Source organism: Apodemus sylvaticus, chromosome 2 (genome assembly GCF_947179515.1).
Source record: "Apodemus sylvaticus chromosome 2, mApoSyl1.1, whole genome shotgun sequence".
Classification (NCBI taxonomy): domain Eukaryota; kingdom Metazoa; phylum Chordata; class Mammalia; order Rodentia; family Muridae; genus Apodemus; species Apodemus sylvaticus.
Genome location: NC_067473.1, coordinates 150,567,508 through 150,583,251, shown reverse-complemented (window position 1 = coordinate 150,583,251; position 15,744 = coordinate 150,567,508). Strand labels below are relative to the sequence as shown.

The window sequence follows — 15,744 nt, the reverse complement described above, 5'->3', positions numbered from 1 at the left end:
TTGTATGTTGGTACCTATTTCCAGGTCACACTTCCTGCCTCCCACCCCCCAGGCTCTAGTGATTATTCCAGTCTTTTCTATAAGACCAACCCTTCTGATCTTCACATGTGAGTGAGGGTACACCATACTTACAGCTGTAGTCCATGCTTCTGGGGTGAAGGGCATATTGACAATGATGGGGCCGTTTGTTTAATTCGCATGGTGGGGCGGAGAAGGGCTGCTTAAGAAGGAGGCCATCTTTCACTGTGCCTGTAGTTGCGTACCAAGAGCTGAGCACCACAGCCTGGCTGAGCATCACCACCGTCCGCTGTGAGGAGCCTCCAGCGTGACAGGAAGGCCAGGACTGGGCCATTAACTTTGGTGACTCTCACTTTCTCTCAACCTCGGTGACGAGAGTTGTGCCTGTTCCCAACTCTGCACCAAAGCATTGTGGGGACGGAGGATACAGCTGTGATGTAGCTCCAACCCTCAGAGGACCGAGTTCCTGGAGTGAGCCAGGCGCTACGCTCAGAAAACTTGTCATGCAGGCTGTAGATAATAATATACTAAATGAGCAGACAGACAGACAGACAGACAGACAGACAAGCTAAAAGCTAGGATGAACACAGGAGAAGGAGGTGACTAGGCCTAGAGAAGGCACAACAATCCTCTCCTAGGAGATGGATAAGTTGGCCCCTAGGGTAGTGAGAACCTCACAAGCCAGGAGCCCTTAGTAGGAGCAGGAAGGAAGGAAGTAAACCCCTTCATGGGTGGTGTGGTGCTGAAGGTTGAGAAAGGACAGACAGTGAGGAGGGAAGAGAAAGTGGAGCCTGATGAGCCAGGCCTAGGCATCTCTGTGAAAATGTGCATCGCTCACTGTGAGGTTATGGGACATTCCTCCCTCAGAAGTCCTTCATCCTTTGAAGGTAAGAAAAATACTGGGACATGACAGGGGGGGGGGCCCAGGTCTGTGTCCCCACATTTTTCGTCCCTGGGTGTCCGATGATGAGATAGTAGAGGGCCGTTGCAGCCCACCCTGGCTGCTTTGAGGACTGGGGTGTGAGTTTCTGCCTCCTGTAGTGTGTCCTTCACATGCACGCTGCAATGAGAGCTGAGCTTGGAGTCCTGCAGGCCGCCCCCTGAAGGACTGCAGCCTGGACCAGTGACTGGGGACCTAGCCAGTCCATGATGTGAGATGTTCTCTGCATGTAATGCTTATATGCTCTTTTTGCTTTTTTCTGCTGTATGAGAATGAGCTGAATTTTAATGTGATGTGGACTGTATAGGATACAGTTGGAAATGCAGGCCCAGAATAGCGTCCAGTGAGACGAGGGTCTCAGTAAAGGATTCCCAAACTAGGGCAGCATCAGAATTAACTCGCCTCTCAGCAACTTTTCTCAGACTCCAGGTCTTCCCACCCGGCATTTCTGTCACTCTCAGCACATTGCACCTGCTTCCCTCTGTACCATCTGGGTCTTCACTGTGTCTCAGCCTTTCATACAAACATGGATGTGGCCAGCCCCAGAGCCTTTCTCTTTGAGGCATCAATCATAAAACTTCCCTTCACACCACATTTGTTAGGTTGGGTCAAATACCACAGTGTATAATGACAGGGGATTCCCTGTGAAATCAGATCAGTGCTTGGGTTATAGCTAGCTGTAACCCACACAAAGTGGTGGGTAGGGTTGACCAGTTGTGGGAAGGACTGTGGGCTCAGTACAATAGCCAGTGGTGACTTGTGCAGTCCTATGTAAGATGCCATCCGTGAATCATGAGTATCCTAGGCTAGCAGGCTGTGAGTGTCACAGGCTTGCTTATGTTGCTGGATGTCACACAGAAGCCAGTCATTTCATGTGTCACCAGCAGGACCCCACAAAACATTCTCATTCTGACAAACATGATTGAGCCCTAGGGTAGCAAAGTAGGCAAGTGGTGGCCCTGAGCTAAACTTCGGGATAAGAAGGAGGCAAGTGGTGGCACTGAGCTAGACCTCAGGGTGAGAAGGAAGCTATGGAGGTAGGAGGAAACAGGAGTGGAAATGGGGGAGGGGATTCTCACAACAGCCCCATTTGGTTTGGGTGTCCCGAGCTTCTCGTTTGGATGGACCAATGAGTGGTCATCAAGGATGAGGCTAGACTGTGGTAAATCCTGGAGCCATACTCTGAAAGGGCAGAAGGGTGGTGGGGGTTGTCATGGCAACGATCACATGGGGTTGTGTGGTGGTGGTGGTGGGATGGAGGCGAAGATAAGAGATAATGAAGATAATGCATCCTGATCATGATGTCATGTCAGTGGAGATGTGACGTTAAAGAGGAAGAGGGGGAGGAGAAAAGCGATTGCCCTTCCTTTTCCACATGGGCCATAAGACTCCACAGATAGATGAGAAAGTACTTACTGTGTGAGATCAAGTTTTGTACAGTGAGTTCTCGCTGCGGTAATGATTATAGAGTTATCAAAACTCCTAAGAACATGGGATCTTCACTCTTAAGAACTTCCTCAGTCCCTTCATTCATACCAAGGGGGAGTGGGGTTGCAGAGATACAGAAATGTGCAGAGCTATGGGTTGGGAGTGTGTGAAACCAGAATGGAACCTATTCCTGTGCATCAGAGGGAGATGCACATGAGGGCTCAGACTCCAAGGAGCTTAGCAAACAGATCACAGGGGAATTGTGGTTTTGATAACAGAAAGTAAATATGGGCCCCCATGGCTGTTGTTTTTGTTGTAATACTGACAATCAAGAGGAGCAGGATTATGCCACCACTTAGAGGAGAGGACAGCTGATGCTGTGTGACCAAAGAGGAGAAGAGACAAGGTGACAGACAGTGTTGCTGACTGCTGCCCTCTCAGCAGAGGCCCCAGGACAAAGGAAGGGCCAGGGCCCCAGGGAGGACACTCAGAGCCATCAGAGCAGAGATGGTGGGTCCCCTCAACAAAGGTGTGATGTACATTTTCTGTGTGCTAGCTACCATATGTGCAGGTGTGTAAAAGAGCAATCACCACCCAATGTGACAGCTCTGGTTTCTCATTCTCAAGGTGACCAAAGGGCATGTCTAATTGTTCCCATTCCACTAACAAAGAAGTGGGAGCTTAAACGATTCTGTAGCTTATAGTTTGGTTCCAGTGCCAAGTCTCCTCTAACCCTTTTCCTTTTGTGTAAAAACCCCTCTGAGCCATGGGTGACAAAGACACTGCTTCTGCCCTGTAGGTGCTGTGTCCCTGCAAGGGAGAAGAACACAGAAGCCACATGCACCATAAAGTACACCGTGATGTGCTGTGTGCAAAGTGTGCTGTGACCCCAGGATGGGCTCCTTCTACCTGTTGGGGCAAAGGATGTGGGTAGGGACACTGAGCTAGACCCCAGGACGAGAGGGAAGCTGCGGATGGAGGAGGGTGGAGGGATGGGAAAGGGAGATGTCACAACTAGCCCATCTGGTTTGGCTGTTCTGACCTTCAGGATCAGTGAGTCAAGGATGTAGCCAGACTGGGACAAATCCTGGAGTCACACTCTGAAAGCTGAGATCACTTGGAGGACACAGGGGAGCTACTGAAGGCTTTCGAGCAGTGGAATTGCCTAGATAGCCATGAGCCAGGCAATAAGCTGCTTTACTATTCAAATAGTCAGTGACTGGGCCCGCAGCGGGGTAGCATAGGTGTGAGCAGAGAATGGGCCTATAGCCCTGGCTAGGTGTGGGTCACCTCAAATGAAGAGAGGTGGATAGTAAAGATCTATATAGGCTTTGGCTGCCTACTCTCCCAAATTGGAAAATTACCCACCAGCCCACAATGACTAAACCAATACCTGGTATCCGCGGGTAATCCAGCCCTGATTGGCAATATTTGTTATCTATTGTCAATATATGTTGCCCTGAAGAAAACATCATCTCTTTTTCACCTCTAGGAGGAAAGGGTTCTAGCAGACTCCTATGAAATCAGTGGCCCGGGGTGGGGAGGTTCAGTGGGGAACAGGAGACTGCGCGGGGTGACTTTCATTCTTCCTTTTGTCTCCAAAACAGAGGCAGCAATGTGCAGAGGTTGATGGTTCAAATGCTAGTCACCAAGCAGGAATGGAGGAGACAACCTCCTAAGGGGGATTTTACACTTAGAAAACCATGTGCTCAGGGAGAACACAGGCCCAGGGTAGGGTGGGGCTGGGAGGTGGTGAGCAGGTCCAGTGCCCCATGCTCTGATCTGAGCCCCTGTGCCTCCTGTTATTCCTGGGCACTGAAGCAAGACAGGTCCTTAGGGGAGGAGATGTACAGGAGGGAAATGGGTAGATCACTTCAACTTTGCATAATAGCAAGTACAGAGAAATAGACTGCAGGGTGTGTGTGGGGGGGGTGCAACTACTATAAAGCCAGTGGAACTGGCTTACCGTTCAACGCATCCAGTTGCACTTGCTGCTTGCCCTCAGTACGTAGGGGTTTTTTTGAGGCTACTCTTGGGACATTGGTTGGTTGGTTGGTTGGTTGGCTGGCTGGCTGGCTTTTGTTTTTTATTATTCCTTTGCCCTTTACAATAATGTTCAAGAATGTTAGAAATACCACACATTTTATAAATGAAACTTCTGTAGGAGACTTACCCTTAAGTTCCCCCACTTTTATATTTTGAAATGTGGACTCCCCACCCACATCCAGGCAGGCTCCCAATCCAGGAATCTGAGCAGCCCACCCCTGTCAAAGTGGAACTCACCCAGGTTTAATTCTTACCTTAGGACATTACATGAGCAGCTGGGAAGCACTCCGAATCCAGAAGAATGTTTCTGTTCCATTCTCACAGTGACAGAAATATACAGCATCAACCTTGCCATTCTGACCATCTGCAATGTCCGACTCAGTGGCATTAGGAGATCTGATACTAGGTACCAAGAGTCATCATTGCCTCAAGCTGAAACTCTGCATCTGCTAAACATTGGCCTACCTTCCTTCCCTCCCCCCCCCCCCCCCCCCCCGGTGTTTTACTTGCTTTCTTTCTCTGTGAATTCCCTGGCGTAGATATTCTACACAACTAGGACCACACAACATTTGCTCTTTTATGATTGGCTCCTTAGACTTTGAATGAATACCCTTGTTGTAGCATATATGAGAGCTTCGTTCCTGTTTACATCTAGATGATCTTCCATCGTGTGCACTTTCTATAGTCTGTTTACTCCCTGCTCTGGGGATAGAAGAAAAGCTGCATTTCAGGCACAGGGGGCACCCCATAGAGTCCACTGCCCACTTTGCTCACCATGCTTAGGGGTGGCTCTTTATCTACTAATGGACATAGTAAGTCAGGGCTTCTTTAAATCAGTGCATGGACAGCAACATTATAGCTCGTTGTCTGGACTAGATGCTCGTCCAGATGTGGCCTTCTCTTCTGTGTAGGGAACAGTGGGCATGTGAGCCTTCATCCTTCTGGCTTCACATATTCCACAAGCCCAGCACTGTCCTGAGGAAGCAGTCATGCGGTCTGAGGCAGAGCGAGCCTCAGGAAAGAAATGTGACACAGAACAATTGCAGGAGAGAAAACCGCACAGCACAGGGCTAAGGTTCCGCTTCTTGGTCTCTTGGCTAGAAAACAGACAGAAAGAAGGCTGTGCCTAGAGGCCAGGATAAATGGTGCTGAAGTTACACAGCAATCGGGAATATGGCATGCTGCGTAAAGTGGGGTCAGTGTGCTCATTGTCTGCGTACCTTGTACTGAGATGAAATTGTGCAGTGAGCTCATCAGTTCTGCTTGGGGCAACTTCTTGGTGGCTCTGATAAATCCACTTACATAAATTGGCATTGGCACCCACAGGCTCTCTGGGTGTGAGTTCTTAACTTTAAGTGGTGGTATCTAGTTCCTTCTAACTCTTTCAGTGTGCTGTATAAACACACATATGTGACTAGCCTGTCTGTTCCTCCACCGCTGTCTCCATCCTGGAAGACCTACACTAACATGGCTTCTGTTCATGGATGTGATCCTAGCATACCAAGAGCAATTCTTTCACTAATGGTAGATATCTTCCACTCCCTGGTGTCCATCTGACTTTAACAAGATCTGAGGTTCCATCCTCCCTCACTACTGGATTTTAGAGACTAGAGGTCTATAAGAAAAGGCACCAAGCAGCCAGCGGTCCTCTTCTGGATTGCATCCTAGGCAGACACCAACAAATTAAGTTGATAAAAGTCTTCCAGACTGGCCGATGAAAGGGAGGCCCTTGTAGTGTTCTGTACATGCTTTCTGTTAACATCCTATCAGACCAGTCCCCCTGGACTCCACCGCCCTTTGGGAGCCAGTATTGAGCTAGCATAGCCAACAAATAAGAGTCCTACTGCCACTGGCTTCCCCTGCCCTGTCTCTGTGCTTTCTACAGCCTGGGATGCTCAGGGCTCAGTGCAGCAATATGGATTTTCTTCTCATTTTACCTATGATAAAACAGAGACAGACAAGTTAAGTGACTTGGCTAAAGATGCAAGCCACTTGGTGCCAGAATCAAAATGATTGATTGATGATTACCATTAAAACATCACTGACTGTGTATCCCTTGGGAACCTACCATGAGGTCGAATGGTAGTTGGCAAACATAAATGAAGGATAAATGGAAAATGAGGAAGTCCATACATATCCATGTCAAGGTCTGTGGGTGTTTGGAAACTGTCACATTCCTGAACATGGCTCTTTCCAGTCAGTTCTTCCAAACATTTAAGACTTGAGTGCAATCTTAGGCCTCCAGTTGTCAGTAGATGAACTAGAAAATGGCCCAAGAGAGAAGGAAACAGGGAGACAATTCAAAGGAAAGGATGCTGGATGTGGTATTGGGTTGCAAGAGGAAGAAGGCAGCCATTATGCTGTCCTCAGGCAGGGAGGACCGACTGCTATCAGAGGAGTCCACGGGATACCCAGGAAGCCCTGAGAAGCCGCTTTGGGTACTAACAGCTTCAACAGCCCATCCTTTAGTCTCTGCTGCAGGTGCCCATTCCTCCTCCACCCAGAACGATGCAAGCAGGGATATTAGTCTACTCAAGTTGGCTTCTGACAGTTCTCAAGTCCCAGGATCACAGAAACCAACGGGTCACATGTCAGACTTATACCATGGTCCCAGGGAGCTGTGTGCTGCTCAGAATCCAGACACACACACACACACACACACACACACACAGCCCCCTGGTGCCGGAACTGAGGTCTTGGGAGGGCTGTGAAGGACTGTGTCTGTACACAGGTCCAGAGGCATCTGAACGCCTGTAAGAATGGCCTTTGATGAACTTGATTTCTATTTCTCCCCTGTGAGTCCTTAGAAGTTTCTGTGGCAGTGTATGCTCTGGAGGGATCAACCAGCCGGCTGCAAAGATGGTTTAACACCCGATCGCATGCAGGGGCTGGGACGCAACTGGCCGCTAGCTGTCCCTTCTCTGCATTCTTGTCCAGACCCCCTTTGACTGGTTCCCAGTCCCCCTGCATCTTGCTGTGGTTATTTTGTAATGAGCTCATAAACAAAACCATCACCCAGCTAGATGAAGACTGCCTCTCAGACAAACACTCGCTCAGTTCCAAGCCCTGTGCATCTTAGTGAATAGCTAGTCTGAATCCATAGAGCTTTGCTTAGGTTTTACACCTTCACTATCAATTATTGTTAGGTGACTTATCCACAGTGAGACGTGGGACAAGGAGAGCAGAGTTAAAGCAAGAGAAACAACTAGCTTTATGCCTTCCTGCTTAATAGCTGGGTGTGTGAGTGGGCATGTGAATGAAAACAGAAAGGCGATGAGAACATTTATGAAGACATGAAAACACGTGAAGCCCAGTGGTGCCTACCCAACTCATACCTGTTCCCTTTCGCTTTCTTATCACACCTCCAACTGAGGCAGATTCTGCAAAGATTTCAGGGGTACAGATAGGAATGAAGTTCTGGAAGTTTGGGGGAGTATAAAAAGAAACAGAGTTGTTATCTGGTGCTAAAATGCAAACACTAACTATCCCGGGGTAGTGTGGAGATGGACTGAGTGGCGACAGCTTCTTCACCATCCTCAGGCTACATAGCAGCATCTTCTGTAACCTGCCTTTCCCTTCAGTGGGCAGAGCTCTGTGCTAACCTGGTACCACTGACATGCAGATGATGACTGATCTACTCACTAGAACAAGGACAACACTCTGTGGCTAAAATAAGTAGAGGGTGACTGACTGGAGGTGCTGATTAAATCTGACCCTTTCACCCCCTCCCCATTATCACCATCTGCTTGAGGGTCTCATCAGCATGTGAATTGGTAGTTCTTAGAATTTGAGGTGTCTCAGACACCCCTAGAATTGTGTAGATCACACATTCCTAGTTACTACAGCCAGGTGCCCTACTGTAAAAAGTCTGGAAGGGGCCTAGAAGCTGCAGTTTTTAACATCAAAGCCTCAAATGGTTTTGCCCAGGACTATTCATGGTGACCCTGGTGCTTCCAAAATATCTAGGGGTGGGAAGAACAGCAAGAGGCACTGGGCATCCATCCTGGCAGTTTCCCACTGAGCCCCCCAAGCCCCAGGCTTAAACTACCCCACACAGAAGGTCAATTGGAAGGTGGCGGGCCATGATGTATGTGTGTGAGTCCAGAGGTCTTCAGTAAACTCTCCTAGCTTGGTAGAAGGGGAGAAATGGGTGTTAGGACTTTGAGCTGAGTGCCTCCTCCTGGAGGCTTTGAACTGGCCTAGGCTGGCTGCTCTGTGAAGGGAGATAGACTGTCCCTGGTGTTCTATGGCTCCAGGAAGTCCTGCATGTATACATGTGCGTGTGCGTGCGCGCGTGCGTGCGTGTGTGCGTGTGCGTGTGCGTGTGCGTGTGCGTGTGCGTGTGCGTGTGTGTGTGTGTGTCCTGCAAGGGTGAGGAGAGGAGCACGAAGGCGCCTGAACTGTCTCCACCAGGTGGTACCTCTAGAGTACTCTAGAGGAGACAGGGAGAACAGTGGTTAGGGAGGAAAGCAGGTGGGCACCAGCAGTCAGCTTGGTGTGGTTATGGTAAGTGCAGGTCTTTTTCCTACATAGGGAGGAAAGGCAGCTCTGCCCCTTGAGTAAAAAGGCAAGCTTTTATTCAGCACCTAGTACTTGCTCAAGTCATTTCTAGATTCTTTGTCGTACTCACCTAGAGCAAGATTGGACAAACAGCTCTTTTCTCACTGAGAGAGAGAGAGAGAGAGAGAGAGAGAGAGAGAGAGAGAGAGAGAGAGAGAGAGAGACCTCCCTATTGACACCTTCCCTTTCCTTGAGGCAGTGTTTTTGCCTTTATTTTGGATATCAACTAGTCCCCTCCTCAGACCCAGTCTGCTGCCCTTGGGGCCTGTTAACAGAATCACCTCTCACTATCCACCTGCTTCTCAGCAACCTCCACTGTCCTGGTATCAATCCCCTGGAGATCAAGACTTATATGAGCTCTCATTTTAGAAGCCACAACAAAATGTTAGCTGGTTAAATGGGACTGGGGGCGGAAGGAAGGGTGTGAATTGTCGCAATCCTTTAAATTACATTTTAACGAGGGCATTTGAGAACTACAGCAACAGGTTCCTTTAAGTCAGAGGCTGGAGCTGTGGTGTTGGAGCTGCTGGTTAGCTTTCAGGCTGCGTGAGCAGACCTGACCTCTTCCACCTATCCTCACCTTTGCTGGCCACAGCGTTGCATTATGGGAAGTGTATCACTAGGCTATTTCATCACTGAGCAAACTTCACAGTGTACTTTTATAAGCGATGGCCTTGCAGGCCGTGGGCTTTGTGGGGAGCACACAGTCTGCGGCAGGCTGAATCCTTGGGCTGAGTGTGAGGCCACCTGTGAACTCTGCTGCCTCTGAACCTCCCAAATCCCTGGACTTAATGATTTATTTCTCTCCCTTTTCTGTTTGTTTCCTAGGAACGAGTGGAGTATCTCTTCCTCATCATTTTTACCGTGGAAGCATTTTTAAAAGTAATTGCCTACGGACTTCTCTTCCACCCCAACGCTTACCTCCGCAACGGTTGGAATTTACTAGATTTTATAATTGTGGTTGTAGGGTAAGTGCTGATGTCTTTTCCTTTTCCCAACCTTACTCACCCATGCCTCTTTCCCTCTCCAGTCCTTCCTCTGATTGGAGCTAACTGAACTTGCCTTTTGGTTCAATGAAAGAGTCTTTTAAAAATCCCTTGAACTCAGACCTCTCCCAAGAGAGAAATTATTAATGAAGGGTCCCTCTTTGCTGTCCCCACACATGTCAGTGTATGTGTGCATGTGCATGCATATTCACACAGACATGCTTGTGTATGTACACATGAACACACTCGTTTGAATGAGTGCGTGTTCACTCAGGTTGCCCAGCTGAGAGAAGGAACTGAGAGACTTTACTGCTGGTCTGCCCCAAACAAGAAAACACTTTATCTTGAGGTATGTGAGTTGGCTTTTGTGAATGTTAGTTAAAGCTTCTTTTAACTAGAACCCTTATTCAAAGTCTTATCCCAAGGCACCCCAAGAAGTGTGTAGCCCATTCTGCCCTGGCCCTGCTGTCAGAGCTGCCCCTGGCCCTGAGGATTTCCATGAAGAACTTGGAAAACTCTTTATCCAGCCCTTGTGGCCTGGTTCTGCCTGACTCTGTGCTTCTGCAAAGTTATATTTCCAGCCTCACTTGGGCCCCGTTACCATGACTGGTCCCCGACACATGAGTCATTGACTCAATGTGGCTTTGACTCAATATGGCTCAAGATGCAAAGTTACCCCGTGTCTGTAGCTAGTTTCTCTGTCATGACTAATAAAATACCCCCATCCATCTGCAGGATGCTCCTAGCCACGCCTCCTCTCTCCATCTTACTCCTCAAATACCGTGATGCCAGTGGGTCTTCTCTCCTTTCACCTCTGTCTGTACCCTTTCCTCCCCGAGTCACACCCTTTCCCTCTGCCAGTCGATTTAGAGCCACTGTCCATCATTAAAACCGCACTAGCATGTGTGGTTGGCTGACTTATTCTAGTCTTTGTTTGACATGTTCACCTGGAGAGAAACACCAACCCAGATCCCATGTAACTACGTAGAAATCCCGGCACGGAGAAATAAAAAAACCTGAGTATAGTTCAACTTCCCACTTGTGAGTGCCAGTGTCAAACTGGCCTTTGGTTAGTCCCCCAAATCCCCCCTCGTGTCCCTGCCCCTGCTCCGGCCCCTCGTCACACTCTTGGGTGAGTCTTCTCTGGCTTTACTACCCTCTTCAAACTTCCTGTATGCCTCTCCCTTCAGATTTCCCACTGGTACCCCAGGTAAGGCCTTCCCCAAGGACAACTGCGAGGTGGTGTGTCTCCATACCACACCTATGACCTAATAATGTGCCTCCCTAGGTCTCATTTCCATCACACTACCTCCTCACTAGTCCCACAGCGAGTCCTACTAGCCCCATCTTAAAAATAAATTCAGTGTTGGATCCTCACCAGTCTCCAAATTACCACCCGGCCTGAGCTCCAGCCTCTTAGTGGGCCACTGCCACAGCCTGCTCTGGCCCCGCCCACTACTGGCCCCGCCCTCTGATGGCCCCGCCCACTGCTGGTCCAGTTGGTATCAGTTAGACTTCTCTCAGACTGTGTCCCTTTCCTGCCTGGTTCCTGTGGGGCATAGCTTTCTTATCAAGTCTCACCGTCCCTCAGTTTTCTCTGTCCTAGTTGTGCCGACAGTTTGTTGGCCCTAATGTCTCTGTGCCTCTCCCTGATCACTGCCCCAACTGTTTCTCTGGCTGGAGAGGTCCCACACAGCTACGGGGCCACACGCTTACCTTCTTTGGGCTTCTTCTAAAGCATCACCAGAGCAGGGTTCTTTTCTGAGCTGCCCTGTGTTCAAAGGCTGCTCTCTTGCCCTCATCACTGTGGACCCCTCCTCTCTCCAAGCATCACATTCTGCAGAGTCTAGTGACTGACAGCTCAGATCCTGACTGCCCCTAGGGGTGTCAACTCTCAAGGGTCAGAATGTGTGTCTTCTCCTCCAACCTAAGTAGAGTAGAGTGCCTGTACACAGTAGGAGCCTGTGTTTGTTAGAGAAGTGCTGCTGCATATTGTCAGAGCAGAGACCTGTGTGTTTCAGCGCTGTCCCTTCATGTGCTGTTGGTCCTGTTGGAAGCCCTCTCACTAACCCTTCCCAGCCAGCCAGCCACTTGTTCAACACAGGACTCCTCAGTGGTACTTCTGTGCCTGGGTGAAGTTGACTTCTAAGGTTATTTGTGGAACAAATCACACCAAGGTTGTCATCAGGATGGAAGAGTAGGCAGGGAGCACACGCCTATTAGCACCCACAGCAGGAAAGTTGGGTTCCACAGCAGTGAAGACATCACCCCACAAGACATGGTAGACTTCTCCGCTTTATTCCTGTGCCTTGACAGGTGTGCCAGGAGCCTAGCTCACCCAACCCAGGTATGTGCACACACTCTGACAGCGAAAGGCTACCCCAAACCTCACTCAGCTCTCTCTCTGTAATGTTTCCCCTCCCCATGTGTGGTGATACTCCTGCTGATCGAATTTCAACTTGCAGCATTTTTTGGTGGGTCTCCAGCGGCCATGCCTGTGACAGACTCCAGCAGTCTTGGCTGTGTTCTTGGATTGGAGCCCAGCCGAGTAACCAGCTGGGGTCCTGACCACTCCTCTCTCTCCCCTCTTTTCTAGGCTATTTAGTGCAATTTTAGAACAAGCAACCAAAGCTGACGGGGCCAACGCTCTCGGAGGGAAAGGAGCTGGATTCGATGTGAAGGCACTGAGAGCGTTCCGTGTGCTTCGTCCCCTGCGGCTGGTGTCTGGAGTCCCAAGTAAGTAAAGCCCTGTCCCTCTTGACAGTGTCCTTTCCTCATTGTCCTCTTCCCTTTACCGAACTCCCAGAGCACTTCTGGAAGGACCCAGGTTTCTGTGAATGGAAAGTTTTCTTATAGACAAGTCTCTGATAGAGTTCTTACAGAGTTCTGGTGCAAACATGCCAAATGCTCGAGGCCCAGCTTCTGTAGAAACCCAGAGAATATTTGTAATAGTCACACAGCCAAAGAAAGACAGCCTGCATAGACAGGGACTTTTGGGCTATATGCTCCTCACGTGCCAAGGTAGGCAGGAACACATTTACGGTGGACGAACCTGGGCCTCAGAAGGCTAGCCCCTAGTCTGCCTTAGCTCATGAGATGTATTCTGATCCCCACGGAATGTCAAGAAAGCATCACTGGGTATTCTGAAAGCTCGGCCTTGCTATTTCCCTGTTCTCACACCCGTGGGGTGTCCTCAGCTCCATACACAGGCCTGACACTTGCCATTCAGAAAACAGGTTTCTGCTGATGGGTAGGACTGAGCTCTCTGCACTGGGCATGGGGCTGTGGAGACTTGCTGCCCTCCAGGGTATCGGCCTCAGGCACACTCCTTCTCTCACCCTGTGGGGACTCTGAGATCAGGAGCTTCAGCACCTCTTGGCCAAAGCAAACTCTGGGGAAGCAGCCTCTGTAGAAGTCTTCTCCCTCATCCTGTTCAATCTGGGAAGAACTCTGGGCTCATTTGCTGATATAGGATGTCATGGGTCAACCAGTGACTTAGGTGGCCACATGGCCAGAGGCAGGGAAACAGTGTCCTCTGAGAAACACCCCTTCCTGTGTCCTCTGTGCTGAGTACCTGGCTTCATTCTTGCTGCTTGATCACATCTTAGAATCATGAAGCCCCAGAAAGCTCCTCCTGGCTTCTCTCCTTCCAGTATGTGTAGAATGGGGGAGGGGGGAGGGGACCTTTAATTAACTGTCAGCAGAATCAGGACTATACCTGGTCTCCCAACTGCCCTTCCTACTGTACCATGCCGCCCTTAAAGAGTTGAGGCTACTACTCCTGTCTGATTTTGGCATGTACCTTGACTGCAGTAAAGCCCACCCACTCCCGAAGCCCGGAGTTTATTCTCTGCAATCTCTGTCCAATGGTTAGATTTAAGTCTTGCCCATGTCCGGGAACTTGCTGAGTAGGTGAAAGCAGAAAGTGTTGTCTTAGTTAGGATTGCTGTGATAAAATGCCATGACCAGGAGGGGCTTGGGGAGGCAGGGTTTAGTTTAGCTTACAATGTTCTGGTCACACTCCGTCACTGAGGGAAGTCAGGACAGAAATGTAAAACAAGAACCCGGAAGCAGGAACTGAAGCAGGAACCACAGGGAATACTGCTTCCTGGCTTGCTCCTCATGGCTTGCTCAGCCTGCTTTCTTAGTAACTCAGGACCGCCTGTCCAGGGGAGGCACATCCCGGTGACTCCTCCCATACCACTCATTAATCATGAAAATGTACTACAGACTTGCCTGTGGACAACCCTGTGGAAACTTATCCCCGCTCAGGTTTTTCTTCCCAGATGATTTTAGTTTGTGTCAAGTTGACAAAACAGGCCCGGAGGGTGGTTGTTTACTGTGCACAGGGGACCCCCAGGGCAGAGATCATAGAGCATCTCAGACTGAAAAGTGACCGGGAGAGTAAGTCTCTCAAGAAGTTAGAATCGTCACTGTCTAGACTCGGCCTTGGCCATTTCGCATTAGTTTTGGTTTATATGATGGTCACACCAAGTTGCACTGTGGTGATGCCTAATGATCTGAGTGTGCTTGATTATCCCTCCGTAATCTACAGAGTGGCCCTGGGATGTAAGATGGGAGACAGAAGTAACTTTCAACACAACTCTAAAGGAGCTCATGATAGAGCTGTCCGTGTGTGAGAGACAGGAGCTATCAATTAATCGTAGACTTATACCACAAAGTTACCACGGACAGGCTGACTCTCGCCATCACATACATTCTCACTAGGGACTTGGGACCTTAGCACACTGTGAGGGACATCAGGGCTTATTGTTCTGGAGGACTGGGACAGCCCAGGAGAGGAGCACACCACTCAGCTTTGGCTGCAAGAACAGATGATTTCAAATGCCATGGAACCTGCAAAAGGACACAGCAAATCTCATTCACAGCCAGCCTGAGTGGCTCTCGGGGATAGACAAGGCTGGCTCCTCATGGTGTCGAATTCCAGAGCCTCAGCTACAGCAGCAGCCACTGTGCTGTCTCCATGGCAGCGGATGATCTCAGAGGCTAGCCTGGACTTACAGCACACAAACAGTCCCAGGCTATGTCTGCAGGTAGCTCACCTCATAGTTGCTTGCATTCCATTGGACAAAGCAGCTCATGTGTCTGATGTCAACCATCATGAGACAGAAGACTATAACTGGCCTTCTGCACTGTGGCTCCTCATCAGAGATCGCAAGCAAATGTCTTGGTGAATCACTAATACAGAGAGACCGGCTCTTCTCTGAGTTTCAAGAAAGGGCTTGGCCTGACCTTTTGCACCGTCTGAGTTTCTGTTCAGCTTTGGAAACAATGAATAATAAGACCATAGGGACCAAGTCCATTGGACTAAATCACCCCCTTTGCTCACAGCCTTTAGCAAAACTCTGTCTTAGTCGGGGTTTCTATTGCTGCGATGAAACACCATGATTAAAAACCAAGTTGAGGAGGACAGGGTTGATTTGGCTTACACTTCCATATCTCTGTACATCATCAGAAGAAGTCAGGATAGGAACCAAAACAAGTCGGGGACCTGAGGCAGGAGCTGATGCAGAAGCCATGGAGGGGTGACCCTTTCCGACTTCCTCAGCTTCCTTTCTTACAGAACCCAAGACTCTCAGCCCAGGGGTGACCGGCGGTTTCCCTCATCGATCACTAATTAAGAAAATGCTTTACAGCCCATCTTGTGGAGGCATTTTTTTTAACTGAGATTGCCTCCTTTTAGATAACTCTAGCTTGCGTCAAGTTGACATAAACTAGCCAGCACATGCCTCATAGGAGTGCCCT

The 15,744-nt window shown here is 49.4% G+C and overlaps 1 protein-coding gene across 3 annotated transcripts in view; it reads left to right on the top strand.

Moving 5' to 3' along the window:
- Cacna1c (calcium voltage-gated channel subunit alpha1 C) overlaps window positions 1–15,744 on the top strand; it is a 545,178-nt gene that overhangs the window by 333,248 nt on the left and 196,186 nt on the right. For all 3 annotated transcript variants that reach the window (XM_052174696.1, XM_052174695.1, XM_052174697.1), the window contains exons 4-5: window positions 9,821–9,960; window positions 12,575–12,714. In XM_052174696.1, the coding sequence (XP_052030656.1) occupies window positions 9,821–9,960; window positions 12,575–12,714 (280 nt within the window). The remainder of the gene's footprint in view (window positions 1–9,820; window positions 9,961–12,574; window positions 12,715–15,744) is intronic.